This window comes from Schistocerca piceifrons, chromosome 5 (genome assembly GCF_021461385.2).
Source record: "Schistocerca piceifrons isolate TAMUIC-IGC-003096 chromosome 5, iqSchPice1.1, whole genome shotgun sequence".
Lineage (NCBI taxonomy): Eukaryota > Metazoa > Arthropoda > Insecta > Orthoptera > Acrididae > Schistocerca > Schistocerca piceifrons.
Window position 1 is genome coordinate 40,064,057 of NC_060142.1, and position 14,579 is coordinate 40,078,635.

At 45.3% G+C, this 14,579-nt stretch overlaps 1 protein-coding gene across 1 annotated transcript in view; it reads right to left on the reverse strand.

Annotated features, from left to right (window-relative positions):
* LOC124798148 overlaps positions 1-14,579 on the reverse strand; it is a 292,835-nt gene that overhangs the window by 36,700 nt on the left and 241,556 nt on the right. The window contains exons 14-15 of the mRNA XM_047261428.1: positions 10,957-11,102; positions 996-1,154 (exon numbers count right to left, since the gene is read on the reverse strand). Of these exons, the coding sequence (XP_047117384.1) occupies positions 996-1,154; positions 10,957-11,102 (305 nt within the window). The remainder of the gene's footprint in view (positions 1-995; positions 1,155-10,956; positions 11,103-14,579) is intronic.

Here is a 14,579-nt window from a genome sequence, read left to right on the forward strand (position 1 = left end):
AAGCTTCTCCAAAACAATGCCGTGATTTTCACAGTTAAATGCCACAGATAGATCACAAAAAATCCCAGTCAGTGAAAACATTTCATTTAGATATTTTGAAACATGGTCAGTGGATGGAGACACACTCCTGGAAACCAAAATGTAATGCTCAGAATCTTATATTTGCAAGTATGTTCCAACATTCTTAAATACATTGCCTTTTCCAAACACTTTGAGAAGGAAGTTATTATTGAAACAGGTTGATAGTTATTAATGTTTGTCCTACTACCTTTCTTAAAGAGGGGTCTAACAATCATTTACTTTAGTCTGTCTGGAAAGATATCTTGATAAAGTGATGTATCAAATATATGGCTAAGTGCAGTGGCTACACCATAAGCACAGGCTTTTAATATTTTGCGTGAAGTGTTATCAACCGCTTGAGAATTTTTGTTTTAAGAGAGTTCATTATTTTGTTGATTTCACTGGAGGAGCAGGAGTAATCTCAGATTGATTGAATGTTTGTTGCACTGACTATCACATATGATGCAATGCTTCTTCTGTTGAGCTGACTGTATCAAGTTTCTTAGCTACATTTTGAAAATCATTGTTGAAGAGTCTTGCTACGTGTTTGGAGTCTTCATTTCCAATTAAAAGCAGTATGCTCAAAAAATGTTGTTTTCTTTTATTGTACTCTGTGCCAAGGCATCACATATTTCTGAAGTTCTCCTACAGAAAAAGAATGTATGTGCATAAAAACTTCTCCTGACACTCTCTTACTCTGTTAATTACATTTAAATTCTTTGACAATGCAATTCCTGTGTCTTACCATCACAGAATATTACTGTACCAAACTTCTCACTAAGCCATAAAGCAGGAATTCAAAAATTAAACACACTCCTCAATTATAAAAATTATTGTAAGTCAAAGTATCACATCACGTTAAACAGTAAAGCCTCCAAAACCACATATTCACATAAATTTTATCACCTCTCTTATAGAATACCACAAATACTCACCTGAGTTGCCTGCAAGAAAAAAAGTTGATCTGGTGTCCAACTTGAAATTAATGGCAGTAACTCCTCAGAATCTCCCCAGTGCTTTAAGTAAGTACTGTAGGCAATCAACACACCAGTATAATCTGCCATTCGCTCATTAGCAGATAAAGCACCATTAGTCTGAAATAAGTCAGAGGTATCAGTGCTATATCTCATAAAGAACAAGATGATGGTCATAAGAAGATATAGCTCTTCAGAACCTACAAGAATTTATAATAGCTGATAAGACTGTGCATGTCAACATGAAACAAGATGTAAGAAAATTTCAACTATAAATTGCAATTAACAACATAAGTGATAGACTGACTGCAACTCACTGTAAAAATGACATGCTGAGTTGCAGATAGGTACAACAAAAAGACACTTACACATTAGCATCAGCCAAAGCATTCTTCTGGAAAGGAAACACACACACATTTATTCACACAAGCAAGTACACATCATACACACATGACCACCATCTCCTGCAGCTCAGAGCAGAATGTGACTGTCATGTTGAATGAAAACAGCAGCCTGGAAAGGGCAGGGATAGCAGAGTACAAATGTATGGGAGGGGGGGGGGGAGAGAAGAGTACCGTTGTAGAGCACGCAGGGACTGGACTGCCAAAAGGCTCAGTATCAGAAGACTGTCGTAAGGAAGGTGCAGGAGGGGAAGAGGGAAATAGGGAGGAGGTGATACAACAGATGGGGTGAGGGGGAGGGGGGGGGGGTGGAAACTGTCGGATGGGGCATGTGGGAACAGTAGGTTACTGTAGGTTAGCCCAGGATAATTTTATGAGCAGAGAAAATGTTTTAACAGTAACTCCCGTCTGTGCACTTGGGGAGGGGAGGATCCAGATGGCTTTGGCAGTGAAGCAGCCACTGAAATCAAGTATGTTATGCGCAGCTGCATGTTGTGCCACAGGGTGATCTACTTTTGTCTTGGCTACATTTTGGCAGTGGCCATTCATCCTGGTGGACAGCTAGTTGGTAGACATGCCAGTGTAAAAAAGCAGTGCAACGTGTGCAGCAGAGCTGGTATATGACATGGCTGCTTTCATAAATGGCCCAGTCTCTGATGGGGTATGATAAGCCTTTGAGAGGACTTGAAAAGGAAGTGCTGAGTAGGTGGACTGGGCAGGTCTTGCACCTCGCTCTTCCACAGCAGGGATATGATCCCTGTGCTAAGGGGCTGGAATTGGGAAAGGCATAGTGATGGACTAGGATGTTGTGGAGGTTGGGTGGGCAATGGAACAGCATTTTAGGAGGAGGGGGAAGGACCTTGCATAGGATGTCCTTCATTTCAAGGCATGATGATAGGTACTCAAAGCCCTGCCAAAGGATGTGGTTCAGTTGTTTCAGTCTGGGGTGGTACTGGGTGACAAAGAGGGCACTCGTTGGTACCTGGTTCTTGAGGGTGGTGGTAGGACTGGGGTGTGTGTAGGGAAAAGCCATGGGAGACCTGTATGTGGACTAGATCTGGAGGATAGTGCCTGTCTGTGAAGGCCTTGGTGAGAGACTCAGGACTCTGGGCAAGGAAGTTCTTGTCACTGCAGACATGTCATCTCCAGGTGGCCAGGCTGTATGGGAAGGATTTTTTTATGTGGAAGGGATGACAGCAGTTGAAATGCAGTTACTGTTGGTGATTGGTGGATTTAATGTGGACAGAGGTGTGGGTGGAGCCATCAGAGAGAAAGAGGTCAATGTCCAGAAAGGTGTCACTCTGGGTTGAGGATGACCAGGTGAAGTGGATAAGAGAGAAGGTGTAGAGGTTGTGAAGGATTAAGAATAGGGTGTCTTGGCCCTGAGTCCAGAGTGTGAAGATATCATCAATGAACATGAACCACGTTAGAGATTTGGAGTTTTGGAATGCTAGAAAGTTCTCCTTTAGATGGCCTATAAACGTGTTGGCATAGGAAAGTGCCAGGCAGTTGCCAATAGCCATGCCATGGTTTGTTTGTATACCTTCCCTTCAAAGCAAAAGTAGTTGTGATTTAGGATAAAGTTGGTAAAGTGTATGAGGCATGAGGAATTGTATTTGGAATCTGAAGGACGTGGGGACAAATAGTGTTCAACAGCAGTAAGGTCATGGACTTGAGTGATGGTGTATAGAGAAGTGGCATCAACACTTATGAGTAGGGGTATAGGGATCCAGGAGGTAAACAAGTGGGGAGGTGTTGGTCATGAGGGCTGAAATTCTTTCAATGAAGGCACAAAAACAAGCTACAATGGGGCATCTAGGATTTGTTGGGTTTGTAGATTTTGGGGAGCATGTAGGTGTGTGTTTGTGTGGGGGGGGGGGGGGAGGGGTCATAGGGGCGAGGAGGGAAATGGATTCAGGGGAGAGGTTCTGGGGAGGGCCTTACGCTTTAAGCAAGGATTGGAGGTTATGTTGAACTTCTGGAATGAGACCACTCTGGCAGAGGTTATAGGTGACAAAGGCCTTCTGTGTAGGTAGTCACTGTGATTCACAACAACAATGGTGCAGCCTTTGTCTGCAGGTAGGATGAGCAGGTCAGGATTTGTTTTGAAATTGCGTATGGCTGTCCTTTCTTCTGCTGAAAGGTTAGTGTTCCACACACAACACATGGCTATCTGATCGATATTATTCAAAATATCTCCCTAATGGGGTGGGTATAACTCACCTGTTGAATGTGAGTTGCAAAAAAAAAAAAAAAAAAAAAATATGTTCCTTTTGTTTGGTCAGGAGACTGTGATAGAGCATTCAGTTACATAAAGTCACTGCTAAAGACATTGTTGTACTGCAGTTCCTAGCTTGTCCCAGCTGTAGATGCTCCTAATACAAGGCTGGAGTGGTGTCGGCTCACATAAACACATGGCTCTGAACAGCCTACCATGCACACCTGCAAAATTTTGGCAGCCATTCAATGCAATTATTCTCAGACAGAAAAGGGAGGCTTTATCCATCATGTACACTGTCTGAAAAATCCTTGTTTTCCTCTATGGCAGCAAGTTCCATCTCATCACTGACCATAAGCTGCTTGTGGTATTGTCCAGCCCCTGTTTGCAACTTACCGACAGGATTACACAACAATTCCAGTGCTAAGCTTTGTTTTTGAGCTAATATGATTATGAGATTCATTACACACCCATGGTACAGCATGCTAATGCAGACCCATTGTTACATCTGCCCATGGGCACCGATCCGAACTTTGACAAAGCCAGATCGATGCTCATTTGCAGCACATGGTGGAAAGACTTCCAGTGATGGGTCACCATTGTATTAACACGATTCACGTTGTCTGTCACACTTCACATAGTGTAGACCGGGAACTGTCTGCTAGGCATGCCCGATGTAAAACTGACTGGGCACAGCCCATGCTGCCTGGGTTGCTGTTGTTCCGCCGGCAGAGGGTGCGGCCGAATTCTCGTGTGCCCTCTGGTGGACGGGACTTTACTTGCGGCCACTACGGTCCCTGACATGCCATACCAATGTGCACCTCCCGCGATCTTTCTGGTGGCTACTGCACTCCTCCTCCTTCGGGGGGTGAAGCCACTGTGATCCACTGTGTCAGAAGGTGGAGCGTCGTGCAGTAGTGATGACCTCCACGTCCATTGGAATGTTGGAGTTGGGGGGATCTGCCAACCCTTGAGCCGGAATGTTTGAATATGGTTGGAAGTGACCCACACAAAGAGGCCCCCATCGTCCCACCACCAGCACCCGGGACAGAACGGGCGACAAGCTGTCGAACTCCGGATCCCGTTCCACCTCGGGAGGGGCAAGATCCAGTGGCAGGGATGATGGGGAAGGCACAACCACAGGCGAACCAGCCTCCTGAGAAAATGGGCCTGCGAGGGGGGCCGGCTCTCGCCGGGGCATCTCTAATGATGGCGATGCCAGTGCTGGAGCTACTGGAGGCCACCAAGGCTGAGAACCATCGCAGTGTGGCAGAGTCACAGGTGGGAGGGGCGGTAGCATCCACTGAGAAAACAACACAAGTGCCGGCAATGGGGAAGCCGGCGCCTGAGGGGTCAGAGAGAGGGTTCCCAAATGTGGGCGTAGCTGATTTTGGTGACAACGTACCTCCCAGTCCCCTGCCTGCAAGGTATAGAGCCGGCATCCATTGCGGCGCGGGACCACCACCGGTATCCAACGTGGATTGCGACCTGACCTACATGCCCAGACCGACATACCCGGTGGAAAGCTGGGTACCCCGTTTTGTGAAGACTGGTGAGGACCAGGCCCGAGGAGATGCAGCAGAGTCCTAGGTTGACGCCCGTGAAGGATCTCTGCAGGGCTGCGTTCTCCCATCGGTGTGGTCCGCTATGCCGTCAGGAAAAACGTCAACGCCTCCTCTGCAGGAAATTCGTGCACATACTTTTTCATCTGCGTCTTAAATGTGCAAACCATGCACTCAGCTTCCCCATTCGATTGTGGATGAAAGGGGGGAGAGCAAACATGCCGGATATCGAAGCGCTTGCAAAAATCCTGGAAGGTCTGTGAAATAAACTGAGGTACATTGCCCAATACCAGGGTGATGGCAGACCTTCCACAGAAAAGATTTTTCCGAGTGCCTGGATTGCAACTTCTGAAGTGTTTGAGGAGCAGAGAACTACATATGGGAATCGGGAATAAGCATCAATGAGAAGGAGCCAAAAGCCATTGAGAAACAGGCCCGCAAAATCTATGTGAACACGTTCCCATGCCTGGGTTGCAGGCGGCCATGAAGAGAACGGTGAGCTGGGAGATGCCTGTTGGCTCACACACTGTGAACAGGCGGCCACCAAGTGCTCAATTTCTCTGTCAATACCGGGCCAGTACACATGTCTGCGAGCCAAGCATTTAGTACGGGAAACACCCCAGTACCCCTCATGTAATAACGTGAGGACCTCCCTTCACAAACTTGCAGGAACAACCACGCGAGGAGCTGTATCATCGGTAGCCAGAAGGAGAACTCCTTCCAAGACTGAGAGGAAGCCTCGTAGAACAAAATAATTATGAAGAGGGTCCGAGGCTCGGCCCGGAGGTCAGGACAACCACCCCTGCTGAACGAGTTGAACTACTTGCCGGAGAACTGGGTCAGCTGCCGTTTCCCTGGAAACTCTAGAACTAGTGATCGGGAAGCCATCAACCACTTGGCAGGACGCCACATCCAAATGAAAACACATAATCTCCTCCCGATCGAACTTAGGATCCGGGCCCACCGGAAGACGGGAAAGGGCGTTGGTGTTGGCATGCTGTCTGGTAGGGCGAAAATGAATGCCATAGTGGTACTTAGAGGCACAAGGCCCAGTGCTGCAGTCTGTGGGCCACCCTATCCGGAATCTGAGAGGCGGGGCGAAATAATGATATTAATGGCTTATGGTCACTGATTAACTGAAACTTCGTGCCATACAAGAAAGGGTGAAACTTGGTAATAGCATAGACAATGGCCAAAGCCTCTTTTTCCACCTGGGAGTAATGGGCCTGTGCAGGACTAAGAGTTTTAGATGCAAACACCAGTGGCTGCTCGGAGCCATCCGCATTGCGATGGGCCAGGACCGCCCCTACCCCATACTGCAAAGCATCTATAGCCAGGACCAACGGCTTATTGGGATCAAAAGTAGTCAAACAAGGCACTGACGTGAGGAGGCCCTTCAACGAGGTGAACGCTCGCTCTCATGCAGGTGACCAATCAAAAGGAACACCTTTGCGCAGAAGGCAGTAGAGGGGGCGGGCTATGGTGGAATCCCTGGAAATGAACCGGTGGTAATAGGCAATCTTACCTAAAAAAGCTTGTAACTCCTTCAGCAAAGTGGGCTGCAGAAGGTTGACGATACCTTGGACCAAACTTCTTAGCGACTGGACGCCATGCCGAGAGATGGTGTAGCCTACATACTCAATGGACAGTTGGAAGAAGTTCGACTTACACAGGTTGCAACGCAGGCCCACGGACCTGAATTTGAGAAATAGCGTTCGAAGGTTGTACAAGTGTTCCTTCGTGCTGCGGCCTGTGACAATTATGACGTCTAGGTAATTAATACAGTGAGGGATTGTCGACGTGACGTGCTCAAGATAATGCTGAAATATCGGCGGGGCACTGGATATTCCGAAGGCCAACCGTTGGTATTGGTAAAGGCCAAACGGGTTGATGACGACCGCCAGCCGTTTGGAGTCCTCATCAAATGGTAACTGATGATAAGCCTCCGAAAGATCGATTTTCGAAAAATATTGGCCTCCCACCACGTCAGAAAACAATTCATCAGAACGAGGCAAGGAATAGGCATCCACCACAAGACGTAATTTTCCCGAGGATTTCCCGACAATAACGAGGGGCGAAGCCCACTCACTAGAAGAAATGGGAAGAATGACCCCGAGGGCCGTCAGCCGGTCTAGCTCTGCTTTTACCTGAGGGCGGAGAGCCAAGGGGATCTGCCTCACGTGTAGAAAACGTGGGCGAGCCGACGCCTTCAACATTAAGTGAGCTTCAAAGTCTGAAACACGCCCCAGGCCCTCCTCAAAGATATCCTGAAAGTCAGAGGTCAAAGATTCCAATGATTGATAGGGAACATCTTTGGAGACCAACTGTATGGTGTCTGCAATAGAAAAACCGAAAGCTTGAAAGGCATCCAATCCAAAAAGGTTAGCGGAGCTCGCATCACTGACAACAATAAAAGTAAGAGGCTGAGTGACTGATTTGTAAGTAACGTCGGGTCACAGTAGGGGAATGAACTGTTTACCATCACCGCGGAGACGCCGGTAAACTGGCGCCAAGGGGGGGCGACCCAAGGTCAGAGTAAGTTTGTGCATTCAACAAGGAAACTGCGGTGCCCGTATCTACTTGCAGTTGCAACCGACACCTCGATAAAGAGTTTGTGTGCTGATGCGTCGGGAGCCTGGCCTGATGAAACTTCCTGAATGTCATCGTCCATGTCCTCTGTACCTGCTTCCTTCGATTCTTTTGAGGCTGAGTGGCAAACTTTAGCAATGTGTCCTTTATTATTACATTTGCAACAAACAGCCCAACGCTGGGCACACTCTGACTGATCATGATGTATATAGCATGACGCACAGGACGGTAACAGGGGCCGGCGGCCGGAACTCTGCTTACGCGCTGTGCGGGAGCGGCCGTAACGGCCGGATTGTACCGCCCGCATGTCATCCACTCTGGACGCAATGGACGTGGCTGCGCCGCCCTGAACCGCCGCGATGTCGCACCATGCTTCCAACTGTTGACCTGCAGCGTCAGCAATGGACAGGACTTCCTCAAGGAAAGGGTCTTCCAACTGCAGGGCCCGTTGCCAGGGGCCGAACGAACAATGCCGTGTCGCACCATAACATGGGCATATGACTCTCGCGACTGCTCCATAACAAAATGACACTTGCGACTAAGACCGTACAGGGTACCGGCCCACGCCCGGTAAGACTGATGGGGCTGCTTCTTGCATTCATAGAACTCGACCCAAGCCGCCACAACATGCGTGCGGCGGCGATAATAGGAAGATAGCAATGAACGCAATGCGTCAAAAGACAAGGATACAGTGAAGGAGATATCCGAGACAAGAAAAGAACATGACATACCTCTGCACCGGCAACATGAAATGCCTGGAAAGCTGCCGAAGGTGATGTTCGTATGCATCCCAATCCTGCACCATCTCGTCATACGGGGGAAAGGGGGGAGGGAACAGCGCTGGAGCAGACTGCGTGGAGAGCAACGCTGGAAGCGCTTGTTTCGTGGTTTCCATGAGCTCCGTCTGCTGCTCAACAAAAACCTGCACTAAATCCTCCATGTCGGGGATAAGCTGCAAAACCGGAACAACAATGCAACATGCAAAAGAACGACCCTACTCGTCGCCAATTGTGTATTAACATGATTCACATTGTCCATCGCACTTCATAGTGTAGACCGGGAACTGTCTGCTAGGCATGCCCGATGTAAAACTGACTGGGCACGGCCCGTGCTGCCTGAGTTCTTGTTGTTCCACCGGCAGAGGGCGTGGCCAAATTCTTGCGTGCCCTCTGGTGGACGGGACTTTACTTGCGGCCACTACTGTCCATGATGCGCCGTGCCGATGTGCGCCTCCCGCAATCTTTCTGGTGGCTACTGCAACCGTGTAGTGCAGGTCACCCGACAAGATACCTTGCTGCAACAGGTGGCTGATTTTGCGTGCAGTGGTTGGGTCGAGTGCCTGCCCACCAAGGGGTCTGGTCTGCTCTGCATCTACTTCCTCCTCTATTATCGAGTGTTGGCAGTCAACAGTATTCACCTCCTTAGCACTGACTGGGATGAGCCCAGAGTCATCACCCATCTGGCCCTGTGGGCTATTACTTTTGCTCTCTTACACTGCGGCAACCCGAGTATGAGTGAGGACAAACAGTGCAACAAACAGCAGGCGGCACCACCAAGAACTTTTGTTTGGTGGTGTATGCCACATCAACTGTGGGACTGGATCCGTATCGCCTTTATACGCCCCTTCTGTTATCCTATGTATGTGGTTGGTGGTGGTGGTTGATGCACTTACCCACATGTCCTGCCCATGTGCTCCACCACCACTAAAGCTACCATTAGAGCTCCCATTCATGTCTCTATGATTGAAGGGTTGCTCTGTATGATCGCCTCTGATAATGGCCTTGCAATTCATACTGGCATTGTTTCAAGATTTCTGCACATGAAATGGTATTGCCTACCTCACATTCACACCATTTTACCCACAATCAAATGGTGAGAGGGAGCATATGGTGCACACCTGAAAGACGCACTTAAAAAAGTGCTTCCGGGTTTCTCAATGGACTTGGCATTGTCTTTATTTCTCAGTACCTACAGGACCACACCACTGCAAGGCAGAAGCATGGCGAAGATTCTCCATGGCTGACAACCCCAGACTGCTGCACCTTATTTGCTCTGTGCCATCGCTTGAGGTGCGCTCGTGTCCTTTGTGTTATGTTCTTAGTGGCCCTGTCTGAGCATGTACTTTTGGTCAGGGGCTAACAAGGAGTTACAGTAAGGGTGTGAGCAATGCATGGTCAGTAAATGTTCACCATAGACATCAGCAGGTGTTGCTCTCCTGCCATCAGAACCAGTTGTGCCCTTATTGAGGCACCAACTCACTGTGCCCATTGTCACAGCAGATGCCAATTGGGAGTCCACCTGCAAGTGCCACTCCCTTCAGGGGATTGAGGAGCTATTGGGCACTGATGATGTTGAGATGCGGCCATCAACTGCATTGAGCCCTCCGCTGATGTTTGACAGTGGCTGCCTGGGTGCCACTGGCGGCTTCTCCCCAGTCATCTTTGCACCTGTCCCACTTTGCCAATGGTGCAGTTTCTATGCTTCCAGGACACAAGGTGTCATTTGATACACAGTTTGCCATCATCCAGCCCACTTCCAGCCATATGCTCCAGTAGGCCAGAGACGGCTGACTGTCCGGTGTAGTGGAAGCCACATTTCATTGGAAGCCAATGGAGGCAAACACTGTCAAAACACATCTGCCATAGTGCGTCTGCAACTGCCACAAAGTCATCAGGATGGACCTCGTGCACTGCTCAGCCAACCAATGAGCCTCCAGCAGTAGTCCCACCCATTTGGCCTCTTGCTTTTGTCCACCAACAACAGTTACCCAGAGTGGGGGAGAGATGTGGTGGCATGCTCACTTCCACTGCCACCATAGTGACTGTAGAGTTCACATTTAGCACTTCTGGCAGAAGACCAAGAAAAGAGCACCTGCTTTGTTTGCTGCCAGCACCACGACTGGCTGAGTGTGGACAGCTCCAAGTTAGAAGCACCAACTGCTCTCTCTCACATCATTCGTGCTTTGTGGAGGCTCTCCCTGTTGATTAGGATACTTCCATGATGACGAATTTGCTTGTTACTGGCCTGAAATATTTTCCCACTGCTGCTTCCATGTGTGTGCATAGACTTTGGTGCTTTGTCAGAGCAACTGTATTTACTGTACACTTGGTTGTTTGTAGTAAAACTGTACATACTAAACACTTAGTGCTTACCTGAAACACAATGAGATTTCCATCCTCTGCTGGATGAGATTTTTTGAAATCATATTCAGTGTTAATACACATTTCCATTTCCTTGAATATTGAATTTGAGTGAGAACTGAGTTTTAAATGTTCTTCATGAAACTCTCGCTTCATACCTAAAAGCATAAATAAACAAAGACAATAAGAGAAAGAACAGTTTCAAAAAGATTTTTGGAAGTCTGATGCTATGCTTATTACAATTTAGCTTGTATTTTCTGGCAAGATATGTATTTAGCGTAAAAAGTTGGCTATTTGATTTACTTATGCTAGTCAAATCTCTTTCACTTCATGAGAATCCAGGCTCTAGAACCAAATATTAATAGATAGTTGTATTTTGCAAATCTCTACATGAATAAGAACTTCTAGTAATGTGGAGTGAGCCAGTAATGTGCATAAATCAGTGAATATAGGCAGGTATGGTAAACTGTAATGGATGTTCATTCTATAAAAGAAAAACTGACCTTCAAAAAGCTGGTGCATTTATTATTACAATTTGCCTAACTTTTTTTTAGATGGCAGTATTCACACCTCTCAGTACATAAATAAAAAGGTAGAACAAAAAGATATTCACACTTCTCAGAACATAAATGAAATTATCTCTTTCTGACATCCACCTCAAATCATTGGCTGTTGCCTTTCATTGCACTCCTAAACTTCTCCTTGTAGAAATAAGGAATACCAACTGCTGTACCTTTTATTTTAATATATTAATTACATGATCAGTTTTGACACTAGATTAGTGTCATCCTCAGACCCCCTACACAAACTAATGTCAAAATATTTTACAGAAAATAGTGCTGTTGGTATTCCCTATTTCTACAAGTTTATGACCAGTAACAGTCTCAAGTCCACTTTAATTTTGGGTTATCTGAAACTTAATTATCTTATGCTTGTCAAACAATATAAGGTTCCAAACAAACATAACTCCTCCAAAAACCGAGTGAAGTGGTGCTGTGGTTAGCAAACTAGACTCCCATTTGAGAAGAGTCCCCATCTGATAATCCACATTTAGGTCTTCCATGATTACTGTAATTTTTTTCAGGCAAATACCAGTATGGTTCCTTTGAAAAAAGCATAGCCATATTCCTTCGTCATCCTACTGTAATCTGAGCTCGTGCTCCATCTCTGATGGCACAGTGTTGGCAGAACATTAAATCCAATCTTCCTTTTTTTCTCTTATACTCCAAGATTCCCACCCCTGCAGCCCTTGGAGTATCTTGCTAGTAAGACAATAATGCAAATCATCCATTATAGGCTTAAGCAGTAAGTTCCATGAAGTAGTTGTTGAGATCAAATACATAAATCCACAAAAACTTACCAATAGACTGAGTACAGGAAATCTATGATAATTTTCAAATTTAACAGCAATCCAGATAAGGGATATAGATACTTCATATGGGAAACTGCAAGTTGAGGAGGAAAATTACAAGCCAAACTACCTGCAGACAAAAGCAAATGTTTCCATGAGCAAAGTGCTTAAATTCCAAATTATACCCAAATCAATGACCAAAAGTGAGGCAATACTACTGTGATGCTTAGCTGAAAGCTTTATAGGTGAATGCAAACTGTCAGTGGGTCAGTGCATTTACATCTTTATCTCGAATGGTTCATCAAGCAGTGTGCTGAGCACAGTTCTTCATGTTCACAATCCCTGCTGGCTCTGGACTTACATGCAGAGTGCCCCACACCACTGTTACTATCTATTGCATCAGTTTCTAAGTTACTGTGTGGTGTGCTCTCAAACATTTGTCCCTTGATATCACAATTCCCACTGTACTACCTGCTCCAGGCAGCTGCACACTACCACTACCACTGAAAAAATGTACAGTATTAGAGACACGCAAAATTACTTATGGTTCCTAGCTGACATGTGTTTACTGTTTAATTCTCCATATATGGACAAATGTCACCAAACTGTCAGAACACATGAGTGGATGCAAATTAAATGTTTGCCTTGCAAATGTCCAGTACCCATTCACTGACCCTGCTCTGCTACAGTACGACACAAGAGACCTGAGTATCTACTATAGCACACATGCATTTGGATCCTCCCATGAGAACTAGTTTCACAGAACTGAAGGATGGGAACTTTCTCTCCAAAACAGCCTTTCTCCCATTTTATTCCTCGATGGTGTTGCTCAGATTTTTTTTTTTTTTTTTTTCCTTATTAACTTATTTACTCTTCTCTACTCAAGCTGCCTTTTTTCTTTACTCAGTCTTTTTTCCATCTTTTCCCTTCTAATCCACCTTTACTTCTTTTTCCATCTCTCCCTTCAGCATCTGAGCTGAATCTGACATAGTGCTTATTTATATGCTATTCTTAATCTTGTTCTCTGTCTTAGGAGTTTTGCTTTATTTCTGCTTCTCTCCATTCTCCAACAAAATGAATCCCTTGTAGCCTGTGCTTCTTGCTGTACTCCATTGACTTAGTTCAAACCCATACACTTAACTATTCCTCTCTAAAGCTAGGAGAATCTGTGTTTATGTGTTCTATTGCCTCTCCTTGGAGTTTTACCTGCTAGGTAAGTACTAGTCATCTCATGTGTCTTTCTGTAAGTCTACTGACAGACATCTGTCACTCTGGCATACTAGTTTTTTTTTATCTTAGATTTACTGACACTTTTTAAATAGTTTTCCTTTACAATACTTCATGCCATGCTTTTTTATTATGTTTCTGCCAAATAAAGAAAATTCAAAACATGATGTTATTATAGATTCCAGATATAAACAAAAATCTGACCCTATTTATCACATCTGCTATAAATTATATATATCCTGTGATTGCTAATTCCTGTTATAATTGCTTATAATTAAATTTTAAAAAAGATAACATCTGTAGTGCAATTCAATCACCATGCTATTGGGCTGACTGTAGCCAGAGTGCAGCCTTTTGTCACCATAGCAATAGGAGTTGAGGGTGGTCTGCCGTTGTCCAGCTACATTTTAATGCTCAAGAAAGATCCCCTGTACTTATTTGACAGTAGGTTGAGTGGACTTGGGGCCATTCTGGAGGGACTGGAACAAGCAAAAACCCTTCCTCCACAGCCAAAAATCAAGTGCTCTACTCACTACACCATTACAGCCACTATAATTATGCACACTTTCAGTGCAAATATCATTATTTTTGTTCATGATTTACTCATTCACTTACTTAAATGCGCAGTATACAATTACTAAGTTGACAGCAGCTAAGAAACAGACTAAGAAAATAAACACCTTCTATCAGTGTTTCTGTTAAATGTGTAAGACATTCATTTGATATCAGTTAATAAATTGATTGCAAGAGATATCATTAAATGTTGTCCATATGCTGGTAGTTTACAAACTTCTCATAGATGTGCCACAGAAATGATGCAAATAATAACCAATGTTTGCACATGATTTCTTTTGTCAAAGATTCCAAACATCAATAAAAAGATAATACTGCCATGGTTACTTTTGAATTCAAAAAAGTAATATAAAACAAATGTATTTTATGGAAAAATATAGTAATGAAAAGTCCTTAGTAGAATATAAACAATTTGAGATAAGAATGTGTTGAATAGCTGAGTTGCTGAATTGTTGACAGGCACAATAAATACAGTGAGAACTTT